Source organism: Stylophora pistillata, chromosome 11 (assembly GCF_964205215.1).
Source record: "Stylophora pistillata chromosome 11, jaStyPist1.2, whole genome shotgun sequence".
In the NCBI taxonomy this organism is placed as follows: Eukaryota; Metazoa; Cnidaria; class Anthozoa; order Scleractinia; family Pocilloporidae; genus Stylophora; species Stylophora pistillata.
This window is the reverse complement of record NC_142529.1, coordinates 1,498,636-1,512,500: the sequence shown is the minus strand read 5'-3', so window position 1 is coordinate 1,512,500 and position 13,865 is coordinate 1,498,636. Positions and strand designations below refer to the sequence as shown.

Below are 13,865 nucleotides of genomic sequence, written 5' to 3'. Positions count from 1 at the left end.
ATCAAAAGTCAAATCATGATAAACTGGTAAAGACTCCAGATGCAATGAGTTAGAAATGCCTCACAAAAGTTTTCTACACCGTCTTATGTATCATATGTAACAAGAAAACAAGGTTTTGAACCTGTTGATGATCTCAACCCTTCAATTTCCAGGAGTGAAAAAAAGAGAATTTATCCGTACAATATCAATTACAATGTCACAAAGGCAAGTGGTGAGAATCAAGAAAAATTTAAATTAGTGGTTGATCCTATACCAAATTCTCTGAACTAACATAACCAGAATTATATGGCAGACAGAAAGGTGAATTTCTTCTGATCAGAGATCTTGGGAGTGAAAGGGCCAAAAACCTGTTTTCTTTGCTTTCCATCAAAAGATGGACACAGAATTCACTTGATTATTCTATGTAAAGCTGGTCAAATTCTAACCACAATTAGGCAGTTTCAATGCACAGTTGTAACTTAACGAAACTCTTTAGAAATTTCTTTCTTACTGTTCTTTCTTGACTACATATATATGTTAATTAATATCCATCTGTAGTAAACGTTAACAACTGAAATAGAAAAAAATTTATCACAAAAAAGGACTTCAGTTAACATTCTCTATCAACCATCTTTAATGAAACATTATCTTGAGTTGGTGACCTAACTTGAGTTCAGAGATCATATCAGTTCAGGAACAATCCAACACTCTCGACAGCAGTGTACTTCAACCTGAGTTTCAACCAAGCACATAACATTCACTTGATATTTTTCTAAGTGCCTGTGTCAAGACATTAGTAAATTGAGGTGACTATTACACATTTCTTTCTGAAAGAATCCTGAGTCAATTAAGACAAGGAAGTCTTCCTTAGAGTCTGTCATGTTTGTTAGATTCTTTTGAGGTTCATCAATTTGTGTGTACAAAACATTTGCTCTAATTGTACATGTCTTCCTCACACTTTCAAATACATAACATGTTGCTCATAATGTAGGCTTCAGAGGCCAGCACTAGTTTCCAGACTGATATGATCACCTAAATGTATCTAATCACCCAGTAGAGAAAGAGCTACAGCATTGCTCACTTATGTCTTCATCTCATCATTGCTTTATGGTTTTCTACCATGTGATGTCTGAAGATCAGTTCCATTCAACATGGATGATTGCCATGATAACTGGTCAAACAGTTCATCAATACTCTTTGATCCTGTAGGGGGCTTGTCAGCCAAGACACATGTAATGATCTGTTCAACTTATCTGTACAACACAATAATTCTTAATTAATTCAATGTATTTGTTTGCTGAAGAATATATCTACACCTGTGAAGACACCACATTTAATTTGACAAAAATTGAGCTTTCAACCTCTATACTGAGCATTTAAATTTTCAGAAGCAGAACTCATAACTTAGCAGAGGTTATAATTGTTTTCTCCATAAACAAACCTTTGATGCATTTGAATTTAGGACCAGACATTTAATCTTCTCCTCAATGAAGACAAGCAAAGCCATTTTCTCATCACAAAATTAACACATATATCCACACATTTTAGAAATTGAAACTTTCCCATTGGCGTGTTCTAGAGTATCCTCCGGATGTCCACAATTTTCTTTTTTTGTTTTTATTTTCCTTCGATGTGGCCCCGATTCTAAAAATGAATTCAGTTAAACATTCTTTTTTGAGTTTTATTGTCACTTAGTAAAGATTATTGTCACTTATTGTCGCTTATTTTTTGCTAGTTGATTTATTAAATAAAATCAATATAAATCTACTTTTTAAATTAAATGTTTCAGATTTTGAGTAACCAAAAGTCTTACCTTGATTTCATCCCAAGTGCTTGGGTCTTTCAAGCAAAGAATCCTTTCTTTTGTGGTAATATTGCCAGGTACAAGTTGTCAATGGAAGCTAAGATGAGTAATAGAGATAACTCTAATGAGGAATCATTCTAGTCTTCAAAAAGATTATTTTTATACAGAATGAACACTCTCCATTAGCTAACTGTTGATCAAAGTGAAATGAACCACTTACAAGTAAACTCTACCAAGTGTCCTCAAAATATTGTCCCTGCATTACTGCTACTCTTACCTTTCAATCCCAGAGTGGTCAAACTCACTGCTTCGCAGAGTGTACAACAAGATCAATAAACCAGTCTTCACTCACTGCACAGCAGCTGGTTCTCCTTTTCAACTAAAACAAGTTCATGTCACTCTAGTCCCTTTGCCAAAATTCCAGATCACATCCAGCCAGCCACCTTCTTCATCTCATTAAAGTTGGAGCATGTTTTGAACCAGGAGAACTTCAAAATCAGACCCTTGTTTCTAGTTGTATTAATACTGAAAGTTTGTTTAGTTTAGCAGAGTTGTAGTTAATGTTGCTCTCTTTACCAAACCAAAGCCAGATAAGGTTTCCAAGATTCATCCCTGTGGTAACTGGGATCACAGACTAATCAAACATTTAAAAGGCACTTCTGATACTCACACCATTCATGAAAGAATAATAAATAATGTGATGCTATTTAAATCGAAGAACTCTCAGAGTTTGAATTTCTTTCACTGAAGACATTTACTTCCAGGCTAATTGACGTTAAAGATGTGTCTCTTGCCAAAGCATCAGCCAGTTCATGTATCCAGTCTTCATAGAAGTTATTGTAGTCACTGAGTGTCAAGTTCAAGGTAACTATTGATGTATTTCTTACCAAAGCATCCTTCAGAGCACGGAAACATGAATTAGACCTGTAACTGTGGTTCTTCAGTGTAAGACTAAGGGTGGTTAATGACTTGATATTCGCCAAACCATCAATTAGACCACAGGTCAGGTCTCCATCAAAGGAAGAGTAGTTGTTGATTGCAAGGCTCAGTGTAGTTAATGACATGAATTTTGCCAACCAGTCACTTGGATTATAGATCATGCCTCCCTCAAAGTCACTGTAGTTGTTGAGTGTAAGGATCAATGTAGTTATTGACATGTTTTTTATCAACCCGTCACTCATATCAGTCAGATCAGAGACCATGCATCCCTTAAAGGCCCTGTAGTTGTTGAGTGTAAGGATCAGTGTAGTTAATGACATGTTTTCAGTCAACCCCTTATTCAGATCAGAGATCAGGCATTCATCACAGTCACTGTCACAGTAGTAGTTGAGTGTAAGGCTCAGTGTAGTTAGTGACGTGTTCTTTGCCAACCCGTCACTCAGATCACGCATCACGGGATCGTTGATTTCCGAGTCACTCCGGATGTTGGATGTAAGACTCAGCGTAGTTAGTGATGTGTTTTTTGCCAAACCGTCACTCAGATCGTCGGCCACCATTTCCAAATATTCCCAGCAGTCGTTGAAGGTAAGGCTCAGTGTAGTTAATGATGAGTTTTTTGCCAAACCATTACTCAGACCACAGTTTATGGGTTTTATCTCCACATTCTCATTGTAGCTGTAGAGTGTAAGGCTCAGTGTAGTTAATGACTTGTTTTTTGCCGCAGCATCCCACAGAGCATCCATGTTTTTAATAAAGTAACTCTTGTTAAATGTCAGACTCAATGTAGTTAAAGACTCACTTTTTGCCAAACCCTCACAGAGAGTGGATCCCCATTCTCCACTGATGCTGTCAGGGTTGTTAACGCTCACACTAAGCTTTGTTACACAGCCATCCTTAACTTTGGTAAGTACAGGTGCAAGTGACGAGGAATCATCAGCAGATAAACCAACTTCTCTGCAAATCTTGTCGCCTGAATATGAGTCACTAACATTTAATGCAAATAGATATGTTTGTGTTGAGGCCTATGCTCAACGCCCTCATTTGGACAGCGGTTTCTCACCCGACATCCGGGCATACAACAAAAAAAAAACACGGCTCCTTTTTTCCACGTGCATGTGCTCGAGCTATTTTGTATCTTTCGAAGCTGTTTAATTTTACCTTTGTCCGCCTCCGGATCCTTTACCAAACGTCGATAATCGGTAGGCTTTGTTGTTTTATCTTGGCGTTCTTATTTTTTGGATTTCTTGTTAGTTATTTTAGCCGGTTTGTCGGTATGTTGGTAACTTTCGTAACCTTAGCAGCATTGTGATTTAGCCGTTAACTGATTGTTTTCAGAATAAAACGGGGATTTCTACAAAGATTCTGACCCTCGTCACGTTCTTATCGACTTTGGGATAGGCTTCGACAGGAACGCCTATTCAGTTTGGTTGCGTGATAGCCTTTCAAGAGTGTTCTTTCTGTCCCCCATCAGCTCCCCCTGAATACTAATAGTCAACTTTGAAAGGGTTTTGAGTTTGTTCAAGTGCTTAAAAAGACAGTTAGCAACATTATCAGTTACTCTTTCCATAAAATTCAAAGTGACACAAGAAACTGATGAGGCTGTCAGTCCTTTGCAAAGATCATTTGCTCCACTGCAGTCTAACTCTCCCAAGATGTTGACAGCCAATGAGTGGAGTTTTGAAGCTAAAAGGTTTTTATTCAGAACTGGGCAAAGGCAAGCCACCTGTGAAGTTCCTACCATGCCAGTAACATTTGGATGCAATGTAAAGGACATAGTTGACTTTACTGCAGAGTGGAGAGTCCTAGAAATATTTGCCCAGTTTGTAGGAAGCTCACCAAACACTTTTAATTCCAGAGACTCCAAAGACCTGTTTCCTAGAAAGCAATCCTTTAACAAAGCCACACTAGTGTTGCTGAGTTTTCCATGAAATGTCAGTGCAAGAGACTTCAGTGAAGGATTTGCCACGAGTCCCTCACTAACAGAAGTTATTACTGAGTCTTGCCCGTCTCCAAACAGAGTAAGGCTCAGAGATGTAAGTGATGTGTTCAATAAAATCTTTTTAAAGTCTTCTGCTTCAGTTTCCCTCCATGAACCAAAAATCTTGAGTACAACAGATGTAAGTGGCGATTCGGCAGATAGTCCCTTGTCAAGTATGGTTACACAACTCTTTAACGCCTCATAAGGCAATTCTAAAGTTACAGTTGTTAGGGTTTTATTTGCAGCCAAGCTGTCACTGATATCATCAACTTCCCGAGAAGAAATCCATTTAGTTGTCTCAAGTGTAAAGGAATGTAAAGAAGAGTCTACTGTGAGTGCTTTACACAAAAGAGCTGTAATCTCTTCTGAAACACAACCAGAAAAGGAAAGTGTTTGTAGCTGTGTGTTGGATGGTATGATGTCAGCTAGTGCGTCACAAACTTCCTTGATAGTAACTTCCCCATTGAAAGACTCTATTGCTAGATGAACAGGAAGCTGCAACTGTGAAAAACTCCCACAGGCTTTTAAAACAATGAAAACATCTGTTTTTAAGAACTCTTTTGTTAAGTCAAAGGTCATGGTCTGTGGAAACGGAATAAAGGAGGAAAGAGCTATTGCCACTTGTTCATCATTTCTACTCTCATTGAAACATTCAACAAAGAAAGTGGCCTCTTCTTCAGCGCACTGGTGCCAGTCCCAGTTTCCTTCCTTTAGCTTCTTGCCAATCTGTTCAAAAAGAAGACGAGCATCCTCACCCAGTATGCCAGACATAAAGATGAACACTTGTCTGTAGCTCCCTTGAATATCGTCGTAAAAGTCTGAATGCGACTCATAAAAATCAACCTCTTTTATTAATAGCTTGTTAGCTAAATAAAATGCAGCCAGATACTCTTGAAATGTCTTGTGAAAGAAGAAATACTCATGCTGTGGATTTATCTTCCTCAAGCTGGCTTCCTTGAACACAAGACCAAGTTTCCGCGCTGCTAGATTCGCATTTGCAGATTCAAATTCTGCCAACTCCTCTTCACGAAAAGAAAATCGATCTTCTTCCAAGCATCTCCAAGCTAACTCTCCAAGAACTAGCAAACTATCTTTAAAGAGGCTCACTAGATTTCTGTCATCAACAGAAGCCTCTTGATCATGCTTGGCACAATATCTTCGTAGAATGCAACAAACAATTATCTGGTAAAGTTCAGTGCGATAAGATGGCAGTTCTCCCTGGTAGTCCTCAAACACAATGCAAAGGAGTAACAAGTTTAGAGGATTGTTCCACAGCGCATCAAGTAAAGTGTTTTCTCTGATTTCAGCAATGAGTCTCTCTCCTCTCAACACATGCTCAGGACCAGCATTCTTAAAATGCTTTCTTATATAATCAAAAGCATCTTCTATTGTAAAGCCTTCAATTTGTAAAAGAAGATCAAAGTCCACCTTTTTTCGCACAACAATTCCTCTTTCCTGGCGACTGGTGGCTAAGATATAGCAAAAGGGAAAAATCTGTTTTTGAAGCAAGCTATCCACATCACTTTCTAACATCTTGGGTAACTCATCGAGACCATCCAGAATAATCAAAACTTTTTTTTGGTAATGGAAATCTTCAATATAATCAAAAAGCTCTCTCTTGATAGCTTCTGAAGTACATTTCGGTAGAAGTTGTTCATCAGTGGCTTCTTTTATGCCTCCGTGAATGTCCCGGCATTTAAGCAGTAGAACTACTTCAAATTCAGGAGAGGAATCCGGCTCTGAAATTACCCTAATAGCCCAATCATGAGCAATTTTAAGGCAAAAAGTTGTCTTACCCATTCCTGGACTCCCCTCTACAAGCACAATGGTATCGTTTCCATTTTTGAAAATTTCAAACATGCTCACTTCATTATTTTCCAGCTGGAAGTCTCGTTTCCTCCTTGACAAAATTTTTAATCTTGTGTAAACATCTTCCAAAGGCAGCTGAATGGTGTTATCCCAGAAGAGTGGTTTCAACTGAGATCGTTTTTTGTATTCTTGTTTTAGAAGCCTGCTAACAATAGCAGGGCAATAGCCTAAAATTGAAGAATAAGTTTGTTAAAAACAACTCTTACATTTTGCATGTTTGGACATAGTGGGTTTGACAAAGTTAATTTTAAAACTTCTAAGAATCAATCAAGTATAAGACTTCAGGGGAAGAACAATTTCATACAGAATATGAAATATGCTTAGTGCTTCAGGAAAATTTGAGTTTTCATACACCTTTAAGAATGATACTGAGAAGGAATGGAAAAGAGTGAATTTCCGGAAGTACAGCGAGCAGCTTGTTGACAGGTGTAACTGTTGAGTAGCCTGATCATCTGGGTGAAAGCAATTATCTCAAATTGACAAACAACTCCTCCCATTATAATGAAAATGACATTTGCTTCAGTACTTTCTGAGCTGCTCTCACCAAGACGATCAGTCTACACAATCAGTCTGGACTTTTACTACAATGAATTTTTCTTGCATCATCCCAGTATATATTGTAGACCATATCTAGACTGGGAAGGAGTCAGAAAACAATGAGCATACTCACTCAAGGGAGTGAAATACTGAAAAACACCTTATGCCTGGTAGGTAGAAGACTTGTATTGAATCACCTTTGATTGCTAACAAATGCACTGACAAGCAAGGAAGATAACTTTTGTTTATACAACACATTCTTGTAAAGTTGCTGTTAATATTCATCAAGGTACATTCAGGTTATCTGAGATAATCACGTTCAAGTTTTTTGGTTGAATTTTTGGTTGAATTGAGCTGGCTGCTGAACTCACTATTGATGAAGATGGTACTCCAAAACCAAAGGAATCTTTAAAAGAAAAATGCCATTAACCCATTGACCTACATGTAACGCTTGCCTACGAAAAGTCAAAATTTTGGAGAAACCAGAAAACAAACACAATGCGCAGTAAATTTTTAAAAATCATCTTTTCCCAAAAACAAGCTCCAGTGAAAGAAGACTTATTAAAGAACTTATTTCCCACGAAAAAAGTGATATGTGCATATTAAGTCCTTACTAAAAAATAAAGATAAAAGATAAAAATTGCTAAATAATTTTGCATGTGCGCAAACGAGTTTTAGAAACCTGTGAGCCAGTGGGCCATGCGAGCCAAGGAGCGAGCCATGTGAGTCATACGAGCCATGCGAGCCACAGTCAAAATGTTAAGAATTTTTATTTGATAGAGTTTTGATAACTCTGATTCAGTAAAGAGTGAAGCTGTTAAATTATGCGATTTTCTCACCATTCTTGACACCAATACATGGAGTTGCCCTGGAAGTACTGTTCTCTTTTCTCTTGAATGATTTTCCACGTGGATATCAATGAATGATAGGAGTAGCAGTAGGGCGGTGAAGCAGTACATTTTTCTCAGAACATTTTTTTACTTAAGTCTTGAACCTTAATTAATTCTTGTTGCATTGTTTCTATTTTTTGCGGATCCTGAGCAATTTGAATAGATAACATTTTCTCTACATAACAAAAACATGAGATAAAGAAAAAAATTTGTCAAACTCAGGACAGCCATTACTATGATGCAAGACTTAGCATGATGTAGAGATGTTTAGAGCATTACTTTTTTCATACTTGACGCACCAGCAATAGTTCTGGTAACCAAAGCAAGATTTGGATTTTTTCTGGGCATATTTCAATATTAAGCACTTTTGTAGATAAATTTAAAATTAATTTCGCAGGGAAAGAGAGAGTACCCTGGGAGTGTGTACCATTTATACTTGTCCCCAGGATCATCTCCGCTTTCAAGATGGCAGGCGGGCGGTCTATAGCGATAGTTGAGTGATAGTCGGGCGTGAAATGATCAACGACCTCCTAGACCCTGGACCAATCAAAGAAAAAAAAAATACTTGCAAAAATGGTTTGTATGGCTCACATGGCTTGCACCGTGGCTTGCATTGCTCACAAATGCAGCAGACCCTGTGCAAATAGGCATGCAAATCATATTTCAAAAGGGAATATGCAAATTTGTCCGTGAACCTACCCCGTGTGTGGTTACTATGGTAACTAGGATCTTGATGAGTCCAAGTAGGGACTTGGGGTGATGGCTGACTCTGATTCGCTAATGAAGGCAACTGGTCATGCCTGATGAAACCTTTCAGTAGAACACAGACAAAAAATGTCGTTATTCTACAAGAAATACCCATGATGATATCAATGCATCCTTTGTTACCATGTACTGTCCTTTAAATGAGAAACCAAGCGAAAGAGGACCAAAATAAAATTTTAACCAATCTCATTAAGTGTCTACTATACAGACATTGATAAATTGGCAGCAATAACAAATTCTAAAATCACCTGTAGAATTTATGCCATTTGTTTCACACACAGTATATCATAATCAATTGGTAGTCTCTGTTATATTTTTGTAAACTCTTCTCTGATCAAGTACTGATTATTTATATCAGCTACATAAAATGGTCACTTGGTGTTAACCATGCATGCACAAATGCAGCTGGCAGTTTAATTAGCTACAAAAATGTATTCCTTAGACTAAAATACTACCAGGCTACAGTAAATCGTACTATAAAAATAGCAATAAATGACATAAAGTTGACACAAATCAGAAGCCAATGAAAAGCTAATTATCAGTCATTAATAATGTACATTATTGTACAAAAGAGAATTACCACAAATTTTCTGTACTCACCCTGTGGAAAGGTTTGGCTCTCTTGGTAATTGGGATTAACAAATGTGGGAGGATTCCTGTAATCCACTGTTGAAGTAGCAGGCAAACTATATCTATTGAAACCTTTCAAAGTAACACAAAACACCAGTGTAATCAACAACTGCTCTGTAAAATAGAATGGTTTGAAACACCTTAAGTGGAAGTGAAAGTGTTAAACGAAAGCTTGCACCTGAAGAAATGCAAAGGTGTCAATAGGGTATACAAAAAAAGTCAACAGTTCTACACATTAAATTGAAGATGGAATGAGTAATGCCAAAACATGTCTTTCAACATTTTTCTTGTAAATGTGAGATTTATTAAATATTTATATTGTTATCACAAAGCTATGGAATAATTAACTCCAATCAGGTTTAGTAAATAATAGGTAATGCAATTTATAAAACAAACAATAACTTCCCATTGTATAATGTGTGTTGGATGCTAGTGCCATAGACGAGTACAAATATCATGCAGTATTTGTACTCCAGAGAACCAGTTAGACAGGTTTTCTCACATTGCGCAAGCGAAGTTAGGAAAAAAAATGATGGACAATTTGAATCATATTTCTGACGATGGAGAGTCAGAATGGCTGGCAAATATAGATCCAAGTTTATTAGATGACTTGAACAAAGAAATAAAGTTAGACAACCAGGAAATTTCTTCAGTTACTGAAGAAAATAATAAATAACAATACGACAATGCGCCAATTTCGTTCCGCTTAGCATACTTCTGTCATCCACTCCCTGTAAATGAATAGCCGCGAAATTCTCCTGCATTGAAATAACAATTTGGCATGTTGGATAATATATAACTTATTAGACGTTTTGTTGTGTAGTATCGCTGAGTATTTTTACTCATTACTTTATTTTTACTGGCGTTTTTACTCATTACTTGTATTTTGACTTGCCCTATGGGCTTGTCAAAATACCGTACAACTCCTAAAAATACTCAGCAACACTACACAACAAAATGTCTAAGATATATTTACTAAGTAATGAGATCTCGGAAGTGAAAGGGTTAAGAGTTGTGAAAATAAAGCTTGAAAAAATATTAGGCTTGTACAGGAGTTGAACCTTTGACCTGTGATTCTGGTGCAGTGCTCTATCAACTGTGCCAACACAAATCAACTGGCTAACATGCCAACTCAAGCTTACTTTGTTGTGTTTACAACAACAACAACAGGTGATGGTCACCATGTAATGTCTTTCAACAAGACACAAGGTATAAAGGAAAGTTAAAATGTTTAAACCAACATCATAAGTAATCACTCATTTTCAGACAAAAACTGTCATTCAGTTGGACAGTCTCTAACTCTCAGCCCTACTGGTCTACTCACTTTGAGTGTGACTTCTCCAATGAATAGGGTCTTCATTTCTCGTGACAGCTGAAGGAGACAGAGATTGACTGTGACCAACTGACAAATGAGGTACACCATATGGAAAAGAACCTAATGAACAGAAAAAAAGATTCAAGTATGAAATGTCACTATGAATGTCTCTGTCCCATGTTTATATCCTGTTGGTACAGTAGTGTACCCAATAAAAAGACAATTATAAATTGGCAGCAATATCAAATTACAAAATCACTTGTAGAATTTCTGCTATTAGTTTCAGACACTGTATGTCATTATCAATTGGTAGTCTCTGCTACATGTTTGAAAGCAGCACTCACTCATTGGCCTCTTTTCTGATCAAGTACTCATCAATGGTATCAGCTACATAATAAATGGTAACTTAGTGTTCACCATGAAAGTTTGATTAGCTACAAAAGTGTATTTCTTAAACTAAAATACTAACATGCTGTACACTAAATCTTACTTTAGACCAATAAATCTACGTTTCCTTTAAATTTGCTGTTTTGGAAAAATTTTGTTTGGGAAAACACTCAGCTATAAGCCAAGGACCCTTCTCTAGCTCAAATTTTCGAGAGTTTGGTAAAGTTCTGTGAAAAAACCTATCGGCTTATAGACAAATAAACACATATTTAACAACTAGTAGCAAATCTGGTCAGTAGCCTTTTGCGAGCATTTTGTTAACATCTTAACCATCTATTAGCTATCCTGCAGCCTTTGTTGTGTTCTGTTGCATTTACAGCAGTCATGTGGTTTTCGGTGCCCTGGGGCTGTCCTTGTCCAGGGAGTAATTGTTAACCATTCGTGCATTGTTTACCCATGTCTGTCAGCTATCATACAGCTTTTGTTGTGTTCTGTAGGGTTTGCAGCTGTCATGTGGTTATTGGTGCCCTGGGGCTGTCCTTGTCTGGGGGGGTATTTGTTAACCGTGCATACTGTTCTATAGCATAGCATTGTCATTGTTGAGGATTGCAGTCCACCACATTCCCTCCCTCCCATCCCCAAAACCCCTTGGGGTGTGACTGTGACTGCATGTGGCCCCCAGGTCTGCCAGGCACCCAGCCTCCATTTGGGACTTATAGGCATTAAAAAAAACAAATCATCACAAACTATCCATACTCACTTTGAGGAAAGGTTTGGCTTCCTTGGTGACTGGTATTTACTAAGGGTACAGGAAGATTCCCCTGATTATAATTCACAGCTACTGGAGCAGGCAAGCCATAGCTAAAGGAACCTTAGGAAGTAAAAGCAAACACAAGTTTAATCCACAACTACTCTGTGAAATGGAATATGTTGAAACTTCTTAAGAAGTGTTAACTAAAAGCTTCCAATTTAAAGTGCTACTGCGACAAAATTTTTGCATTTTATCTTCCAAATTTTCTGGTGTTAACTTCACATTTAGACCCTAAACTATAAGAATAAGCGTAAGTTTCTCAAATTTGACAACGTTATTCCTTAAAAACAGCGCTGCAAAGACGTTAAGAATTCTTCCTCCATTTCTCGAATAACACGTGACGATATTGCATTGTCTTAGCGTCCAATCAGATTTCAGCATTTACACATGCATGCCAACTTGTTTTGTCTCTCTCTGGTTTTCCTCGCCATGGCTACTTGTAAGTTGTTTGTGAGTTTACAATGTTCTAATTAAATGAGTTGAAGTTTGAGAATGTGAGCCAATTCTTTATATGGTGTCAGGAGTGGCCGACCGGAACCCCGTTTGCTAAAGACAAGCCACTTTTCATTGACGGATTTAGCAGTTTCACATGTTGACCCCATCAAAATATAGTCAAATATGGCGAGTGATGGTAATGCGACCTCTAGTGCTACCGCACCTTCGACAAGCACTATAATGGCTTCTCCATTTATGTGCAATGTGTCTCTACCGCCTAAACTGGCAATGCACAGTGGAAATTTGTCTAAAGAATGGAGACAATGGCAACAAGTCTGGGACCCTTACGAAGAGGTGACCGACCTTCGTAATAAAACAAGTCGCCCTCGCGTTGCAACATTCATCACTTGCATCGGTAAAGAAGCTCTCGAAATCCATAATGGTCTACCTTTTAGCAGTGAAGAGGAGAAATCAAACATGACCAAAGTCCTGGAATTGTGGGAGACGCATTGCATCGGCAAAACCAATATTATTTATGAGAGATACAAATTCAACAACCGTTCACAAGAACAGACAGAATCAATCGATACGTATGTGACTGCTTTGCAAGCTCTCGCCGAAACTTGTGAATTTGGAACCTTGAGAGACCATCTAATTCCCGATAGAACTGTCTGTGGAGTCAGAGAAAACGCTGTTAGAAGGAAATTATTACAAGAATCTGGGCTTACTCTGTCGAAATGTGTAGATATCTGCCGAGCCGCAGAAGCTACGTCGGCACAGCTCAAAGAAATGACGCCGAGCCAGCAATTGGGTGAGATTGATTTAGTCTCGAAATCAGAGTCTAAAAACTCAACTTCACGCAAGGAAAAGATGAAACTCCCTAATAACAACCAGCTCATCGAAGAATGTAAGTTTTGTGGCCATCACCATGAGCGTAATAGAGCGAAATGCCCCGCATATGGTCAAATCTGCTTTCGTGCGGAAAACCTAATCACTTTGCTGTAAAATGTGGAAACAAATCCAAGAAGCCTTCCCAAAAATCCAAGCCCAGAAAGGTCCATCAGCTTGCCGACAGCAATAACCCAAGTTACTCATCTGAAGAAATCTTGTCTGTGTCCTCTCAAAATGCTGTCAATACCTTGGAAATGTCCGAATTCAAGAGTACAATATTCATGTACTTTGCAATCAAAGATTTGTTAGTGAAGATGCAAGTTGATTCTGGAGCTTCGTGTAATGTGTTACCTCGGAAATTCCTGCCGAAAGGTACTATGGTTGACACAACCGAAGTAAAATTAACCACCTACTCTAAAGCTAACTTAAAGGTACAGGGTGTGGCAAAAATTCAGTTGCGCAACCCGAAAAATCAGAAGAAATACCGTGTTCCGTTTGTGGTCATCGACGAAGACTACACTCCACTTCGTGGGGCTACACCAGCCCAGCAAATGGGATTGATCACCGTTCAGCACGAAAACATCTTAAATGTTACTGAGACAGTGGTTAAAAGTACCTGTCAGGGTCGAACCATG

At 38.0% G+C, this 13,865-nt stretch overlaps 2 protein-coding genes across 8 annotated transcripts in view; both read right to left on the bottom strand.

Moving 5' to 3' along the window:
* LOC148719615 (uncharacterized) overlaps positions 1-4,117 on the bottom strand; it is a 4,355-nt gene extending 238 nt beyond the window's left edge. The window contains exons 1-3 of the mRNA XM_088738802.1: positions 2,061-4,117; positions 1,793-1,880; positions 1-1,232 (exon numbers count right to left, since the gene is read on the bottom strand). The exon at positions 1-1,232 is cut by the window's left edge and continues 238 nt beyond it. Coding sequence (XP_088594928.1) covers positions 2,491-3,465 — 975 coding nt within the window. The 5' untranslated portion in view covers positions 3,466-4,117 and the 3' untranslated portion in view covers positions 1-1,232; positions 1,793-1,880; positions 2,061-2,490. The remainder of the gene's footprint in view (positions 1,233-1,792; positions 1,881-2,060) is intronic.
* Positions 3,895-13,865, bottom strand: part of LOC148719614 (uncharacterized) — a 32,476-nt gene continuing 22,505 nt past the window's right edge. For all 7 annotated transcript variants that reach the window (XM_088738744.1, XM_088738743.1, XM_088738748.1 and 4 more), the window contains 5 exons: positions 11,854-11,964; positions 10,716-10,826; positions 9,362-9,463; positions 8,696-8,806; positions 3,895-6,736 (listed from right to left, as the gene is read on the bottom strand). In XM_088738744.1, the coding sequence (XP_088594870.1) occupies positions 4,137-6,736; positions 8,696-8,806; positions 9,362-9,463; positions 10,716-10,826; positions 11,854-11,964 (3,035 nt within the window). In that variant the 3' untranslated portion in view covers positions 3,895-4,136. The remainder of the gene's footprint in view (positions 6,737-8,695; positions 8,807-9,361; positions 9,464-10,715; positions 10,827-11,853; positions 11,965-13,865) is intronic.